This window comes from Typopeltis vanoorti, chromosome 23 (assembly GCF_054136105.1).
Source record: "Typopeltis vanoorti isolate ZY-2024b chromosome 23, IOZ_Tvanoo_1.0, whole genome shotgun sequence".
Taxonomy (NCBI): Eukaryota; Metazoa; Arthropoda; class Arachnida; order Uropygi; family Thelyphonidae; genus Typopeltis; species Typopeltis vanoorti.
In genome coordinates, this window is record NC_143571.1 from 57,948,286 (window position 1) to 57,965,522 (window position 17,237).

The following is a 17,237-nucleotide window of genomic DNA, read 5'->3' on the forward strand; positions in this document are numbered from 1 at the left end:
AGCAGCATTCTCAGCATTGACGATTATAAAATCAAAATATTGATCAACACTGAAAATTAAAGATGCTCTACGTCCTGCAGTATCAGATATTCAGCGAAGATTTAATTCTTTATGTAAAAATAAACAAGCACATCCATCTCATTAGTATGCAAATTTGCTTTTGTCTTTAATAAGTGGTAAAATTATATGTATACCAAAAATTGTTTTAAAATAAATTTCTTTATGATTTATTATTAGTGAATGTTTGATTTGTATGTGCCTATTTTATATACCTATATACCCAGGGTCACGTAAAAATTTCTCGGGTGAAAAGGGGTCATGATTGGAAAAAGTTTAAGAAGCCCTGAACTGAAGGATATATGCAGTTGACAGGCATTGCAGACTGTATAGGATTAACTGCCCTCTAATGGCATAATTAGTTTCTAAGTAGTCAATTAGCTTGGTTGTGAAAGACCATTGCAGCAGTAACATGTAGGAGGAAGTAATGAAAAGCTTGTTGCAGGATACTGGGAACCTAAGAAAGAATTTTGAAAAATAATATGTAACTGTTATATGTATATGAAATAATTATCAATAGATCTTTAAGCAGGAGTTTGAGATAATGTGTAACAACATATAATAGCAATTGTAATAACTTGTATCATGTGACATTCCTTTGGTTACAAAAATAATAACTATAGGAATATCAAGCAGTACAAGTACTTACTGGTATAATAATAATGATACTATGTTAAAAAGCACCATGATAGTGGAGCTTTTTTTTTTAATTTGAAGAAAAAGTTTTTGTTTCTATACATATGCATTATGGAGAGGAAATGCATATACTGATATATATATATATATATATATATATATATATATATATATGTATGTATTTCCTCTCCAATGTTGTGTGTGTATATATATATATGTACACACACACATGCACCGGTGTCCAAAACCTAAGGACAAACACTAATTTTTGAAGATTAGAACTGCAAATTCAGAGATGAATCAGCTTGTGACAATTTGTATAATTGATGATTTTGATCGATTATTTTAAAAGAAGTGGCCATTTTTGAATCGTGTGCAAAGAGAACACGTGATACTCAACAGGATAAAAGGCAAAAGGCTGCTCTAAGCAAATTGTATTTTAAAGAAGTTCTTTTCGTGAAGGAATAAAGTTGCAAACTTGGATTCTTTGGGAAACCTTGGAATCATCTAGTGATGTCTTGTAATGTCTCAAAGACATCATCTAGATGATTTCATGCAGGGAAGAATTATTGGAAAGCTTGAAGAAGGCCCAGAGAGTTTTACCAAAGAGTTTGGGATATCACATAGCATTGTATCCGGCCTCTGGACAGTATATCAGACCAATGGAATATGGTCCAGACATTTTCTAATATGTTGCCCTTGCTCTACCATGGAGCATGAAGACAAATTTTTAGTTATAATTGCAAAACATAATTGATGCACAAAAACAGGTTAGCTTGCAAGTTGGCTCCATTCAATCACAGGTATGTATGCAGATAATTTGACAAACTGTGGCAAGACATCTGCAACAATTAGGTCTATAACTGAATGCCTGTAATCTGTGTCCCTTTATCCACAGCTCATCATAGAGCATGTTTTCAGTGGTGTTATGTGCATTAAAATTGTACAGGACACCAATGAGCTAATGTACTCTTTATAGATGAGTCGTTTTAGTCTTTCCTCTGATTCTAGGTGACACTTGATCTGCCATGGAAGTGGTACTGCTTACCATTGCAAGAATGTTCTTGAAAGGGATGGATATGTCGGTGCTGGGGTCATGGCGTGGGGAGTCAATGATATTGCAATGAAGTTCTTTAACGTCATGTCAGATTGTTAGATGTGCTTTTGTTAGATAGGCAAAGAATTCATTGTTATGGATGACAGTGCCACACCACATTGTTCACAAGCAGTAGAGAAACTTTTAGAGACTGAGGATGTTAATCGAATTGAGTGGCCAGCACGCTCCCGAGATCTCAACTCAATAGAACATGTTTGGGACAAAATAGAAATGCATTTCTGCTTGAAAATTCCCTTCCAGAAAACAAACAGGGCCTTATCCTTGCTCTGAAGGAGGAGTGGGCCAGTTTGTGTTAAGAACTTTTAAATTACTTGGTACTAAGCATGGTACTATGTTGTGAGAGCTACATCGCAGTTTGGTGTGGACATATTCCATACTGAAATGTCTCTCTGCATAGTTTTGTGTAAGCTTTTCTTTTTTTCTTAATCCTCCTCTTCTACCCTTTATGGTGTCAAGGTTTTTTTTTTTATTCTTGCAACTGCAACCATCTCGAGGATAAGGTGGTTGGCCTCAGTTTTCTGTAAGCGCTGTACATTAATTCCTTAACTACATCCTTAGGAAATTTATAACTTTTGCTAAAAAACTTATTGCAATTTAATTTGTACGAAATTTATAACACATTTTTTGTGTAACAAAATTTATTAGTATGCTGGCAATAAATTTGTGTACGTTTGGCTGTAGGCATTGAAATTTTTTCATATACTGGTGAATACGTAGTTCGTTCTTATCTTTTGGAGACCAATGTGTATGTACACATACACATTGGTCTCCAAAAGATAAGATAAGATCAAAGAAAAGCAAATAAAGTCTTTACATTTGATAATTTTGTTGGTATAAAGCTGATTGGTTAACAATTCTAAAATAAACATTTACTTGATTTCTTAGAAACCAGTCCATGTTGATGTTTTACGAGAAAATAAACTTATACATATTGTTTTGATCCCAAAACCTTGGGAAGGACGAGGCTTACTTGGGTAAGTATATTCAAAATTATATCAGTAGGACTTCTGGTTTAAAATTCAAACATTGTTATTTTAATTATAATAGTAATGCATAGAATTTGATAGGGCTTTCTGATGAATTGTGTAATGTACAATATATTCCTAGGATGTACTTCTTAGTACATCCTGTGACTATGTAAACCTAGAACCTTATCAGCAAGTATCTGTTTTGATCTTGAATGAAGATGCTCTGGAAATTGGAATGATCTTCTGTTTGTATCAATTTTTTAAAGCTGTTTCTTTCAGCAGAATGTTGCTCTTGGGTAGGTTTGGATTTATCAAAATGCTAGCCGCACCTAAACAAAGATTGTTAGCCAGTACTGTGGGGAAGTGCTGGTTGGCCGAGTGGTTAGCATATCCACTCTCCAACCAAAAGGCTGCGGATTCGAATCCCACCATGGGCATAGATGTTTGTGATTGTCTGTGAAAATACTAGTGGTGGTGGGTGTTAGATGGAGTTGTAGAGTAAGTGCCCTCCCTCAATGAGTGTTTGGACTCCCTGGAGGTGTCACGTAATAATAATAATATATAATAAGAAAATGAAGAGACTTCTAAAAGACTACTTTACATAGGAGATTATAGATCGGGGATTCCCAAAGTAGTCAGTAGTGACTCCCAGGAATGTTTGGGAACCCCTGTTAATAAAGCCATTGGGGGAGTTGGTAAGATTATTTTGGATGCTAAATTATTATATGATAAATTTGATTATTAAATTATACTAAAGAAAATATTTCCTCACAAAGCTAATTCTAGAATCTAGAATTAGTGTACGAAACAAGTTGTTAACTCGGGCAGTCAACAAAGTGGCTTATTCTCATGCGCCTGGCAGCACATCAACTGTGTGCCCTTGCAAACATAAATAAATTGTTTAAATTAGTGTCCAAGCAGATTTTCGTTCAAGTGGTCATTCTCAGTTTCCTTTTATCATCTTTGCTGTTGTCAAACTTCAGTGCTATTTCTAGCATCACTAGATATTTTTGTTCTGCAGTGTTTGGGAGTGGATTATTATTGTAATAGTTTCATATTAAAATAATTATTTTAGCAAGAGTTTGAGCTGTGTTGAAATAATTTCTTATAGAAAACCCCTAATATCATGTTTGATGCAAAAAAGAAGTGTCATCAATATTCAGTAGAATACTTACTAGATTTTGAAAATAATGGAGATCTAAGATTAAAAATAACAAATCACAAACCGAATATTTCCTCTCTTCTAAAAGTACATCAACCTCATCCTTCACATTAGACATATGGTAAGTGTTAGTATTCATTAAATTTTTTTTTATATGCATTGCAAATTGTAATCGGACATGTTCCAATTCTTCAAGCTTATTGCTCTTGGGGTCTTGGTTATTACTGAATTTTTACTTAGAAATCTCTGACCAAAATGTTTGGGAACTCCTGTTATAGATCAAGATCCCAAAGAGGAAAAAAGTGTAGAAATTATTGAAAAAAAAGTTCTGTCTTAGGCAACTCTCTCTCTCTCTCTCATTAAAAATTCTGTTTACTTTATCAACTTAGGTGAATAGAGTTTTTAATGCAGCCTTCTGGAATACTCTCCCACCTTATGTGTTTCTCAAGAACATGATCCACAGCTCTTCGAGTCAAATGTGAACAAGCGCCTTCTCGCACATCCACAATACTAGCGTGCTATAAGTTTACCAATCTCTCATGGGTAGGTTCTTCAAAAAATGTTTTATGAATATGTTTCACTCCTCAACAGTTACTCTTGACTATGAGAATATAGTCAGTTATAGCTTCCTTCAAACACCTCTTGATCCTTTTCCATGCATTACTAATTCCTGTACCATGCAGTTTCTTATACCATGGTGCAACTACAAGTCCCTTTGCAGTTTATCATAATCACCTACCTTATAGTTCCATATATGTCCCTTCTTTGTCAAAGCCATTAAATGTGTTATAACTCTCCAAGTCAGAGGTGCACATTCGCTTCCATCAGTTGGAAGCAAAAGATTTGACTCATTTACATTCACATTCTTAAATGTTACTACCAGATGTTATTACCTGTGCCATCCATTAATATTGGGGGAGTTCAAATGGAAAAAAATTTCCATTTGAACATTCCCTTCCATGATGTGCTTTTTTTAAAGCAAGTCAAAAAAAAAAAAAAAAAAAAAGAGGAGAGATTTTCTGTACATTCTGAAACTGCACAGAAAGTTTTCCTGTGCAGTTTCACATCCTCTTCAGCTGACTAGTCAATATAAGCATGCATTGAATTATATATTTTATCGTACACACTTCTGCTTTGCACCAGACAGCCTCAAACCCTTTGGTTAAACTACTCATAATTATCAATCCCATTCTCTGCTCTAATAGGTTGCAATTCTCTATAATTATTAACAGTACTTTCCTCCCATTTTACTCTGCCTGTCTTCACTGTGAATACACTGTACCAATTGCACTCTATCCCCATTCATTCCTCCTCTTCTGTCAACCAGAAGAGAATCTGTAACAAAATAATAAATAAAGTTTGTTATTTATAGATATTATCTGTAATGATATATATATATTTATACATTGCCTCACTTTCTTATATTTTTCACTCTCTTCTCTTTGCTGATTTATTTTCCAGGACTTTTGATATGCTTTCTTCATTTTCTTTGACTACTTTTTTAATTTCCTGAGTCCACCATGGAGTTCTGATTTTTTTTTTCTCCTTGCAGACAATTTTACAACATCCTCTCTGGCTGAATCAACGTTTCCTTTAGGTCTGGCACTGAATCTTCAAGCTTTGGTTCTTGTTTTCAAACTCATTAATTTTTTTTTCTTTAATAATATTTGTGTATTTGAGTCTACAGTTCACCTGAAAGATGCTCAACCTTGATTATTTTAAAAAAACTTTCATATGCACTTAGCTTTTTAAAATGATATTCAGTTCTATTTTGCTAAAAATTAAATAGTGATCATTTCAAATCCTCTATATAATCTTCTGTCCAGAACAAGCATGAAGATATCTCCATCAACAATATCATTGTTGATAGAATACTAATTTATGAAGAACCAAAGGCTTCAATTCAGCGACGTGAAATTATTTAAGTTAACACGTTCGATGCCAACTATGAGTATACTCGTCGTTCGTATATGAGCTACACAAGCCAGCTACGAGTATACTCGTATGACGCTTACTGTTGGCAACGAGATTACCGTACTGACCTTGAAGTGAAATTGCTCGGCATACGGGAACAGACTATGCCGAAGTAGCGTGGCAGCAAACGTGTTAAGGGATATTACATCCCATATTGTTTCATAGCCGAATAAGAAACTTAAAGAGTTTCATGCTGAATATAGAAACTATATGAAGTTTGGCGAGTCCAAGTGTAAGCAAATACCTGGATAGTGTAACACATAACCCATTTGGTAGTGCAACACTGAGGCAACTCATAGTAAGGGTGGAGCAAGCTCCGATCACTATTCTTGGTATTTACCCATAATGTGAAACCCAGCTCCTAGGAGCTGTATTACTGTTCTACATTATGAGAGAAGGTCACTACCCAGACCAGTTTCAACCTTTATTGAGGTCTCATCAGTGAGTAGGTAGAATAGGAGTTCATGTCTTTCATCATCGGCCTTTGAAGTATAAAGATTGCTGAGGGTCAGCAGGTAGTAATAGGGGAAGTTAAAGAAAGGTAGAGTATGATAGTAAGAGATAATAAAGAGGCCTCAGTCAACCTGTTTAGCTATGTAACCAAGAGGTTGTGGCTAAACGTACATGTCATCTCTTCTTACCTGTTCTAAAAAAAACTTTAAACGTACTTTACTTGACCCCATAGCTTAAACTAGATTAAACTATAGGTGTCTGAAGATGTCATCTCCTAACACCTATTGCTCTATATAAAAAAGACGTTACTTAAATTAAACCAGGTGTCTGTAGACATCTCTTGTTCCTACAAGAAAGAGAAACGGAAAACAATTTAAACTTAAATTATATAGAACTGAATTTTGGAACTTGACTAATTAGCTTAGTGCTGAATTAAAGGGATCCATTGTTTTGAACGGCGACTGAGGGGAGAAAAATTTCCTGACGTCTGTTCTTTACAGTTTACACTGTAACATATCTGAAATAAAACTTTAAAAAAAGGAAAAGAAAAGAAAAAAAATTAATTAATTAATTCTGGAGTTGGTCTGAGGAAAAGAAACCTGATATGACTTTGAAAGAAATCAATGGAACTTCAAATGAAAACTGCCAAAATAAAAAGTGATTGACAGAGTTGGGGAAAGAACCTGGCCCGAGTGATGCATCCCACAAGGAGCTGCACCACCTCGGGTTCATGTCTACTTCCTCCTTTGTGGACTAATAATCATAAACCTGTTGGGGCAAGCGAAAAAAATTATAATTTTTTTTTTTTTTACCCCCTCCTACGTGAACTAACTCAACTTTCCTGGCTGTCGTAACCTTTGAAAGTATTTACGTCCAAACCACTCAGTGTCTTCTTTGATCTCTGACTCTGTTAACTTTCTCAAAGTTCTGCAGAAGTACTTACTCTCGACCTCTGTCAGCCCCAGATGACCCATTACCTGGTTGGTTATAGTCAGATGTCACATGGATGCAACTGTACTTAGTTAATATTGGCTTCCATGCAGCCTCCGTAGTAGCTCAGTTGGTTTTGACAGAGCCCTTTGGTTGGAAAGACCTGGATTCAAATCCAGTCTATGATACAGAGAACCTCTACCAGGGCTTTTCAATTAAAGGTGAGTTAGCTGGTGGAGGAGTTTTTCCTCCAAAAAAACTCAGATTTTTCTTCCCTCAAAGCAACCCTTCTCCATGAATACATGCCTACAGACATAAAATACTTGCCTTTAAGGGATGTAGCAAAGTGGCAAGCTGACTGCATTAATTTCCTAAAACTCCTAATTAGGAGTTTTACCAATTCATGACCATCCAAGATTCAACTTGTCTTGGATGTTCATGAATTGGAATGATAGATTGACTTTACTGGTAAAATTAATGGATTTTGATATTTGTTTTGCTAACAAGAACAGCTGGCCTAGTTGTTATCATACCCACTTTCCAACCAACAGGCTGTGGGTTCAAACCCTGCTATGGGCATGGATATTTTTAATTGTCTGTAGGTACGAGATGAATTTCATTGCCTGATGTGAGACACCACCCCACTTATTACAGGCATAAAGTAGCTTGAAAAAATTCCATGTGTCGTCTCTAGACATAAACTCTGGTTTAGAGACGACACATGTAAAAAATATCATTTCACTTTCTTTCCTTCTTCTCTTAGTAATTACACTTAAATATGGGTAAGCATGGTTCTGCTTATAAGTCTTTTAGTATAATATTTTTGTTATACAGCCAGTGCTTCTGTATCCTCATAACTTCCATGGTGTTAGATTGACAAACACTTTATACATTCAGTTCTGGTTGTTACTAGAGGAACTGTTTTTAGAGCCACTTTAAAGATTACAGGCAAGTATGGTTTTTCCATCCAGAAATTTAGTTTAACACCAAAACAGAGAAATTTACTATAGAACTTTCACTATTTCAGACAGTAATACCAGTTAGGATCATGAGAGGGGTAGCAGTTTTGTCTGTACAGATGACAGCAATGTTTTATTGTCATCTGTAAGTCTGTAACTTGTTTAAAGAAATGAACTCATCTAAATACAGTAGCAAAGGCCGGAAATTAATTGTAAAAACATTAAGACTAAAAAACTCGTTCCTCTTTTGGAGAATAAAAGACATTGGAGGATTTATTTATAATGTTTTATAAGTATTTTTAGCATTGTTATTTCTTGTTTTGTTATATTTAAGTATTATGTTTTCAGTCTAAGTCTTATACTTACCTCTTCCACTCATCACATGTGACAAAGTAGCATAAAAATCACAAAATTAGCCTAATAACTAAGTAAATAAATAAATTTTAATATATTTTATATAAAAAATTGACTTATTAGTAAATAATACTGAAAATAGTACTTAATATCAAATTAAAATAAAATTCTTCATGCACAAATGCTAACAGTAATATAATGTTACAATGTGGGGGATGCAGAGCTGAGTCAGCTCAATTAAAGTGTTTAGTAAACCATTTGAAATTTTGAGGAGAGAAGCTAGACAATTGCTGCTGGGCTGGCCTGGCCTGTTGAATACCTGACATTTTGAACCAGTCTAAGTAGAAAATATCTCCTCTGCTTTCCAAATTCATTACAGCAAATCTTGCAGTGTAATCAACTAGTTTTTTTTTCTGGTTTCTATGAGTACATTACCATGTGAGTTAACTTAATAGACCAATTGTGAAAGGAAACAAAAATTGCTAATAGTATGTTGTTGTTATGTGCCATCAGGTTGTTTCTGATGCTTGGTGATCTTTTGAACAAAAGAAGCTCCCCATCTCACTTGGCCTTTTTTTTTTTTTTTATCATCAAGATGGTGAATTCCTTTATGTGATCCATCCAGCTCTTTTGTGGTCTTCCTCTCCTTCTCATGCCCTCAATCTTCCCTAGCATTAACTGCCTTTTTACAATGATTTATTTGCTTGCAAAATATGCCCAAAAATACATTAATTTCTGTTTAGTGATCATTGCCTCCAAGGAGCATTCTAGTTGTCCATGGGAATTCATAATAGTCTCTTCCATGCCCATAATTCAAATCAATCAATTCGCTTTCTGTCTTACTTCTTAATGATACAGCTCTCACATCCATACATCACTTCGGAAATGCCATTGCTTTGACGATTCTAACTTTTGTGGCTTTACTGACATCTCTATCATTCATAATTTTTGTCAGGTTTAATAGCTTCTTTTCCTCCATGCCTATCATCTTTTAATTTCATCTTCACATTGATGATTATATCTTGTTCTGGGCCCCAGTAAATCATACTTTCAGTCTCCTCTTTTTTTATCTCCCCCAATCACAAATTCATCCAATTTGTTAGAAGCCTATCACTTGTGTTTTGCTGATGTTTAAATTAAGCCCAGATTTTTTGCTTTCTGTTTTAACCAACAGAATCAACTGCTCCAGATCTTACTTAGTTTCTGCCATGACCATTGTATCATCTATCTTAAATTATATATTTTTCTACCTCTAATCTTATTCCTGCTGGGTCTTTATCAAAGTTGGCAATTCTCATAATATATTTAATATAAATATTAATAAGGGATGGTAACAGTATACAACCTGGCCACCCCCCCCCCCCTTTTTCCACTCTAACACCATCTGTTTCTCTCATCTGTTTTTACTGAAGCTTCTTTGTTATACAGTTCTCTAATCAACATAATTAGATGCTCAGGTATTCCCATTGATCTCATCACATTTTACCATCTGTTATGATTCACACAATCAAAAGCTTTCTTATCAATAAAACAGATAAACATTTCCTTCTGAAATTCTCATTCTTTCCATAATCCATCTCATGTTTGCTGTCCATTCTCCAGTTTCTCTACCTCTCCTAAAGCCTTCCTGTTCTTCTGGTATATTTCTCTATTTCACATATGGTTCCAGTTTTTTTTTTTTTTTTTTTGGATAACTTTCAGCATGACTTTGCTTACATATGAAATTAAACCACTGGTTCTGTAATCCTCACAGTCTCTGGGATTTGATTTTTTTGGAATTGGAATGAATATTGATGTTTTTCACTCTCTGGTCCAGTATATTTTTTCCCAGCCTGTTGAGAAATTTCAGTTAATATATTCACTGCTTCATCCTCAGCTGCTCTCAGTAATTCCGCTGATACTCAATAAACTTTTCCATTGCAATATCACTAATAGTATGCTAGTGATGAAATATAACAAAATAGGCATAACATTATCATAAACAATCGTTCTTCAAGTGTCTCATGTGGAGACACCTGATGATGGATTGGGATAATGAATGTAGAGCAGGGAAGAGCCACAGAAAGTATGTGAGATTGTTTTTAAAATAGTTTACTTACTCATTTAATTCTGGTATATGTTCTGAGTGATAGTTTTTTGTATACTGTTTGCATTTGGGACATGTATTGAATCCCATGAATATATAAAATGCAATAATATTACAGTATATATTCTTAATTATTTCATATTATTTTATTCGCACACAAAAGGTCATAAGATGTATAACACATCAGTGCTGTATGCATGTGTGTGGTTAAAAGGGTTAACCTGGTAAACTGTTGACATATTTTTCACTTGTTGACTGACAGCTGTGCTCATTATTATTCTTGGAAGAAAGAGAGGAATGATGGCCAGATTAACAGAACATTGGCCACAAAAGTATCTATGAAGAGACATAAGGAACAAACCAAATCTGTATGAGAGAGAGTGAGGGGTGGGGGTCATCATCTCTGATTCCAATCTTTGAGTTTCTTATTCGGTTTTAAAACAATGTGGCATTTAATATCCCCTTAATTTAAATAAGGATTTCTTCTCTGAATAGTGTCAAACAGTCTCTTAGGTTTTGGATATCATCCCAAATGTGTGCAGTATTCCTAACAATGGAATTGGGATTTATGCAGTTTTAGAATGTAGATGATCTTGAGTACAAAAGTCCACTAAATTCTTTGGAGGTTGAAGGTGAAAATCAGCCCTAGAATGGGCTGTTCCTGTTTGCTGATCTAGATCTTATCAAGAGTAAGGGCAAGTAATGCAAGATCTTTTGTTCAAAAAATTAGACTGCTGAGTGTTTTGGTAGCATTGACGTTCACAAGGCTATCCTCATCCCACTGGAGAATAAGAGATCAGAGTTTAGAGCTTTGGTTATGAAGTTTCTAATTATTGGGCACTGTAGGGTTTGTCATATAAAGAGGAGGAATGAGGCATACTCTCAGTAAAGTTGTGAATAGCATTTGAAGTCACCGAGAGGAGTTTATGTACAGGAGGAAGAGGAGATGGTAAGAGTCCTGATGAGCAGAGCTTTGGTTATGAAGTTTCTAATTATTGGGCACTGCAGGGTTTGTTATATAAAGAGGAGGAATGAAGCATAGTCTCAGTAAAGTTGTGAATAGGATTTGAAGTCACCAAAAGGAGGTTTGTTATGTACGAGAGGAAGAGGTGGTAAGAGTCCTGATGAGGAGAGGAAAACATCTACCATGTCATATGGTAAGTGGCAGTAGGGGAAGTTGGCAACTCATTGCAAAGAGGTAGGAGGTAGGACATAGAATGATGGTTTGCTGAGCATGCCTATGTGCAACACCTAATCAGATGTGGTGTTAAAATTTCAAGAGTACCCATGTGAGTTTCTCTAAACCTTTTCATTGGTATATGTCCAAGGGTTGGTGATAAATGCTAGAAGATAAGCTGTGAATTGAAAGTTGTTGAATTGGTATTACAGGTCACTATGTATATTGTGGGCTCCAGGTGTTAAAGAACTTGACTGATAATGAATTATAAGTTGATCTGATCAATATATAACTATGGTAAATTACACAGTATTTACCACTCATTAATAACTTGATAATTAGTGCTCTCTCTGACTCTCATTTCCAAAACTGATTATACTGCTAGCAGCTGCAAATTGATAGCTAATCATTGTAATCAGTCTGCGATTACTGGTTCAGAGTATGAGCCAGATACAAAGTTGCTAATGAAATGTTAAAACACCTTATGATTTATTTATTTTTTCCTTCTGTAGATAGCTTTTGGACACCAGTTTATTATTTATCTAAGGAGGATAAACTACATTTTTACCTATATATGAAAAAAGTTTCATGCCTACAGCCAAATGTACACAAATTTATTGCCAGCATACTAATAAATTTTGTTATACAAAAAATGTGTGATAAATTTCGTACAAATTAAATTGCAATACATTTTTGGCAAAAGTTACAAATTTCCTAAAAATGTAGTTAAGGAATTAATGTATAGTGTGCTTGTAGAAAAGCATGCAGAGAGACATTTCAGTATGGAATATGTCCACCCTGAACTGCGATTTAGCTCTCACAGTGTCATACCATGCTTAGCACTAAGTGATGGAGTTCTTCAGGCAAAATGGCCCATTTCTCCTTCAGAGCAAGGATAAGGCTTATTTGTTTTTTGGAGGGGAATTTTGAGCAGCAATGCATCTCCCCTATTGTATCCCAAACATGTTCTATGGGGTTGAGATCTGGTGTGTGCAGGCCACTCAATTCGATTAATATCCTTCATCTCCAAAAGTGTCTCCATTTCTCGTGTATGATGTGGTGTGGCACTGTCATTCATAAAAACAAATTGTTTGTCCACAGCATCATGGAACAATCAAACATGATGTTGAGGAACTTCTTTGCAGTCTTGTTCGCCAGTCATGGTCCCTTTTTCTAGCACTTGTAACTCAGTGCATTCATTAAGCATAATGCTGCCCTACACCATGACCCCAGCACCCACATATTTATCTTTCAAGAACATTCTTGCATTGGTAAGCAGTACCACTTTCATGGCAGATCAAGTGTCATCTAGAATCAGAGGAAAGACTAAAACAACTCATCTGTAAAGAGTACATTAGTCCAATTTTTATGGATACAACAACTGAACATGTGCTCTACGATGACTGTGGATAAAGGGACACAGACTACGGGCCTCCAGGTATATAGCCCTACTTTTCACATACATTTTACTACAGTTTGTCGAGATATCCACATACCTGTGCTTGAATGGAGCTGCCCTGCCATGGTATGTTGATTACATTTTGTTATAACCAAAAATCTGTCTTCATTCTCCATGGTGGAGCAAGGGCAACATTCTTAGCAAATGTCTGGAACACATTCCATTGGTTTGAAACATTGCCCAGAGCTTCCTGGATACAACAGTATATGAGATTCCAAACTCTCTAGCAATATCAGTAATTCTGGGACCTTCTTCAAGCTTTCCAACAATTCTTCCCCAGATGAAATCATCCAGATGACTTTGAGACATTACAAGTATTCTAAGTTTGCAACTTTATTCCTTCACAAAAAAGAGCCTGCAAACACAATTTGCTTAGTGCAGCTTTTTGCCTTTTATCCTGTTGAGTGCTGCTATGTAATCTGTTTGCCCTCTGTTTGAAAATCTGAATGCGTACCTGCTTTCTACTCAACATAGTTATGCAAATTGCCACACGTCTGTAGTCAATTTGTTTGAATTTGCAGTTGTAATCTTCAGAAATAGGGTTCGTCCTCAGGTTTTGAACACCAGTTTATAAATGGCTTTCATCTTTCCTCTTAACTTCTTGCTTATGTGTTTGTAGTTGACATAACAAAGGATCCAAGAACTATAAAATTTACATTGATCCAATATATTACAAAAATGGTACAAATTTGGTGAAGCAGAGAAAAAAAGAAATTATTCTCAGTTTGTTCAAAAAATCAAACAATCATCATCATTAGTTTCCTGATATGTACCCCCAAGGGATGTTCAGGTTACTATGACAGCACTACATGATTAAGTTTACATTATTAATCTCCTATCAACAATTTTATTCCAAATCAGTCTATTACTTGTGAACACTCCAATAGCGTCATATCTAACATTTCGTACTTCTAACTTAATCAGTCCACCTAGTCTTGTTTTTTTTTCTGGATCTCTTTCCTGCCAACAGATTTTTGAATGTCATCCAGGCATCACCTGTTTTGCTAGCCTTTCTTCACCCATTCTATTTAAGTGGAATCTTAGATAAGCAAATCTAAGTACCATCTTAGGTTTGCTCCACTGACACATTCTTGACTGCTAATAATGTCAAGTTCCTTTCTAATATCTTTATTTTTAATATAATTCTGCTATTGATGTCATTGGTTCACTTCTGTAATTTTTCTCAGAACCCTCATATCTGTGGTCTCTAGTCTTTGATCAAGTACTTTATTTTTAACCCATTTCTCAGATACATTACTTAAAACTAGTTTGAACACTGCCTTCTATACTGCTAGTTTTGTGTTTTGACTAATTTTTCTCTTATTCCATGTAACTTTATTCAGCTGGTACCCACTATACCAGTTTTGCTTATTTTGTTGACTATTTCCAGATTTAACTTGCCATCTTCACTAAAAACTATGCCTAAATTGCTGAATGTCACTTTCTTTCATAATGTGATCAATATAGATGATGAATAAGAGTGGAGATAATGTGCATCCTTGTCTTACCCCTGATTTTACATCAAATCATCTTCCTGTATTTCTTTCAATTCTAACTGCTGACTGTCAACTTAAATATAGACTATGCATTGCTCTGCATAATGTTCCATTCATCCCCTATAATTGTAGTGTTTTGAAAACATTTCTCTGAGTACCTTGGCATATGCCTTTATCAGATCTAAAAACTTAAGTAGAGATCCTTGTTATATTCCCACAATTTCTCAACTATTTATCTTAAAGTGAAAATCTGATCTTGATAATCTCTGTTTGGCCTGAAACTAGCTTGTTCTCCAAGTTTCTCTTCCACAACCTTTCTGAACCTCTTTTCAACTATGCTTGTATAAATCATACCTGGAACACTTAGTAGAGAAATTCCTCTGTAATTCTCACATTCAGATTTATTCCCTTTTTTATAATTTTCAATTATTGGAAATATGAACTTCTAACCATGCCTGTGAATTATGCAGTGTAGTAACTGCAAAACCTTTATATCTCCATACTTAAGCATTTCTAGTCAATATCATCTACTCCAGCTGCTTTTCCACATTTCAAGTTTTTGGTGGCTTTTTCTACCTCTCCTCTTTGCATTCCTCTTGAAAAATTTCTAGTACAGCTCTGTCACCACTTGGTTTGTTTAACATTCTTTCAAAGTAATTACTTCACATATCTAGGATATCCTTATGATTGAACAAACTGAAGAAATATCCAGTACTTAAGTAGAACTAAGGAAAAGCTTTCATTTTATCAAAATAATTCCATTTGTAGTTTGTTCATTCAGATATCCATCCATTTCTGCATACTTAACATTATAGTTATACATTTCTTCAGTGGTGGGTAAGTTGATTATATATCTCTGTTTAAATTAAAGTTATTTTTACAGCTAATGAAATTTGTTTTCCTTTTCAGCTGCATTATTCTGCCACTGAATTAGTGAAGACCAAGATTTATTATAATATGGAGTTAACTTATAACTATTGAAAGCTTTGTAAGGCTACATTTATAAGGAAATTTGTACATAAAATATATATATCAAAATTATAAAATAAACTTTTTTTTTATATGGACTGAAAACTGCATTTCTTATTTCAGGTACATGAAACTTATGAATAGTTTTATTATTACAACGAATTAAAAGATTATTGTTATAAGTTGTATATCTTTAAAAAAAAAATTTTTTTTTTGGAATGTATTTTACATGCTTTTGCTACTTTTAAGAAAGACAGGGAGAATAATATAGAGTAAATAATTTTTCATTCTTTGAAATAATGAAACAAATAGTTATCATCTTCGTTTTCTGAATATGAAGGGGGCATACACAGTTACTAACTTCCTCTCAAACAGTTGTCACACATTTTTCATTCATTCAAGTTTTCAATTTGTCAGATCTCATATGTTATAGATCTAAAGCTATAAATATGAGATCTATAACATATGTTATAGATCTAAAGCTCCTAACTCTGTGGAGGATACAAATAAAATGAAATAGACATGAGCAAATGATATAATGATAAAAATAGTTACAAAATAATAATAACTGTTAATATTCTGTAGCTATGTTTGTCGTTATGTCAACTGTTAAGTCTATTTTGTTCTATTCATATGGAGAGAATATTCATAGGAAAATATCTGTTTTAGGAAATGAATTTGTGAAGAGAGCTAAATGTATAAAAATAAAAAATTAAAGTATAAAAATATTATATTATAAAATATATTATTATTATTATAAAAACCTCCATGGAGTCAAAGACTCATCATTTATTATTGTTATATCATATTATATAATATTATATCATATATTATAAAAATTAATAAAATAAATTAAAAATTAACAAAGTTTTTCATTCTATATCATCTTGTATTTACTGGCATGCAAGTCATTTTTTAATTAGATCCATCATCATATTCTGTTGCTGCATGATTATCTAATATTTTATCAAATGAAGAATATGATATCGACTGTCTAAGAATTTCTTTAGTCTGCAGAAAGAGTCTTTATGACAGTTAAACATCACATTCAAAAATTTTCAATCACTTTTAAACAAGAAACAAGAAGGATTATCCCCTAACACTGAAAGAACTTATTAATATTTCTGGCAGTCATTTATCTAGTGAAGAAATCTCTGTGTTATCAAAAGGATTAGATTATTTTGTATCTCTAAAAAACCACTTGTCATGGGCTATGTTTTGTATAATTTACAAGCAGCATGTATTCTGTTTAAATCTGTACCTCCTCCTAGCATGTTATCTAAAAATGAAGTTTTAACTCTGTCATCGCTAAAACAATATAGTTATAATAAGAATATAATTATAACCAAAGCTTACAAAGGGTGTGCAGTTGTAGTTCATGATAAAAATAACTATTTTAGAAAACTTAATCTTCTACTTTGGGATCATTCCATCTATGGA

The 17,237-nt window shown here is 34.1% G+C and overlaps 1 protein-coding gene across 2 annotated transcripts in view; it reads left to right on the forward strand.

The window, feature by feature from the left end:
* LOC150093877 (26S proteasome non-ATPase regulatory subunit 9) overlaps positions 1-15,882 on the forward strand; it is a 75,420-nt gene extending 59,538 nt beyond the window's left edge. For both annotated transcript variants that reach the window (XM_090412996.1, XM_090412997.1), the window contains exons 5-6: positions 2,696-2,784; positions 15,738-15,882. In XM_090412996.1, the coding sequence (XP_090269122.1) occupies positions 2,696-2,784; positions 15,738-15,762 (114 nt within the window). In that variant the 3' untranslated portion in view covers positions 15,763-15,882. The remainder of the gene's footprint in view (positions 1-2,695; positions 2,785-15,737) is intronic.
* Positions 15,883-17,237: the final 1,355 nt, after the last annotated feature.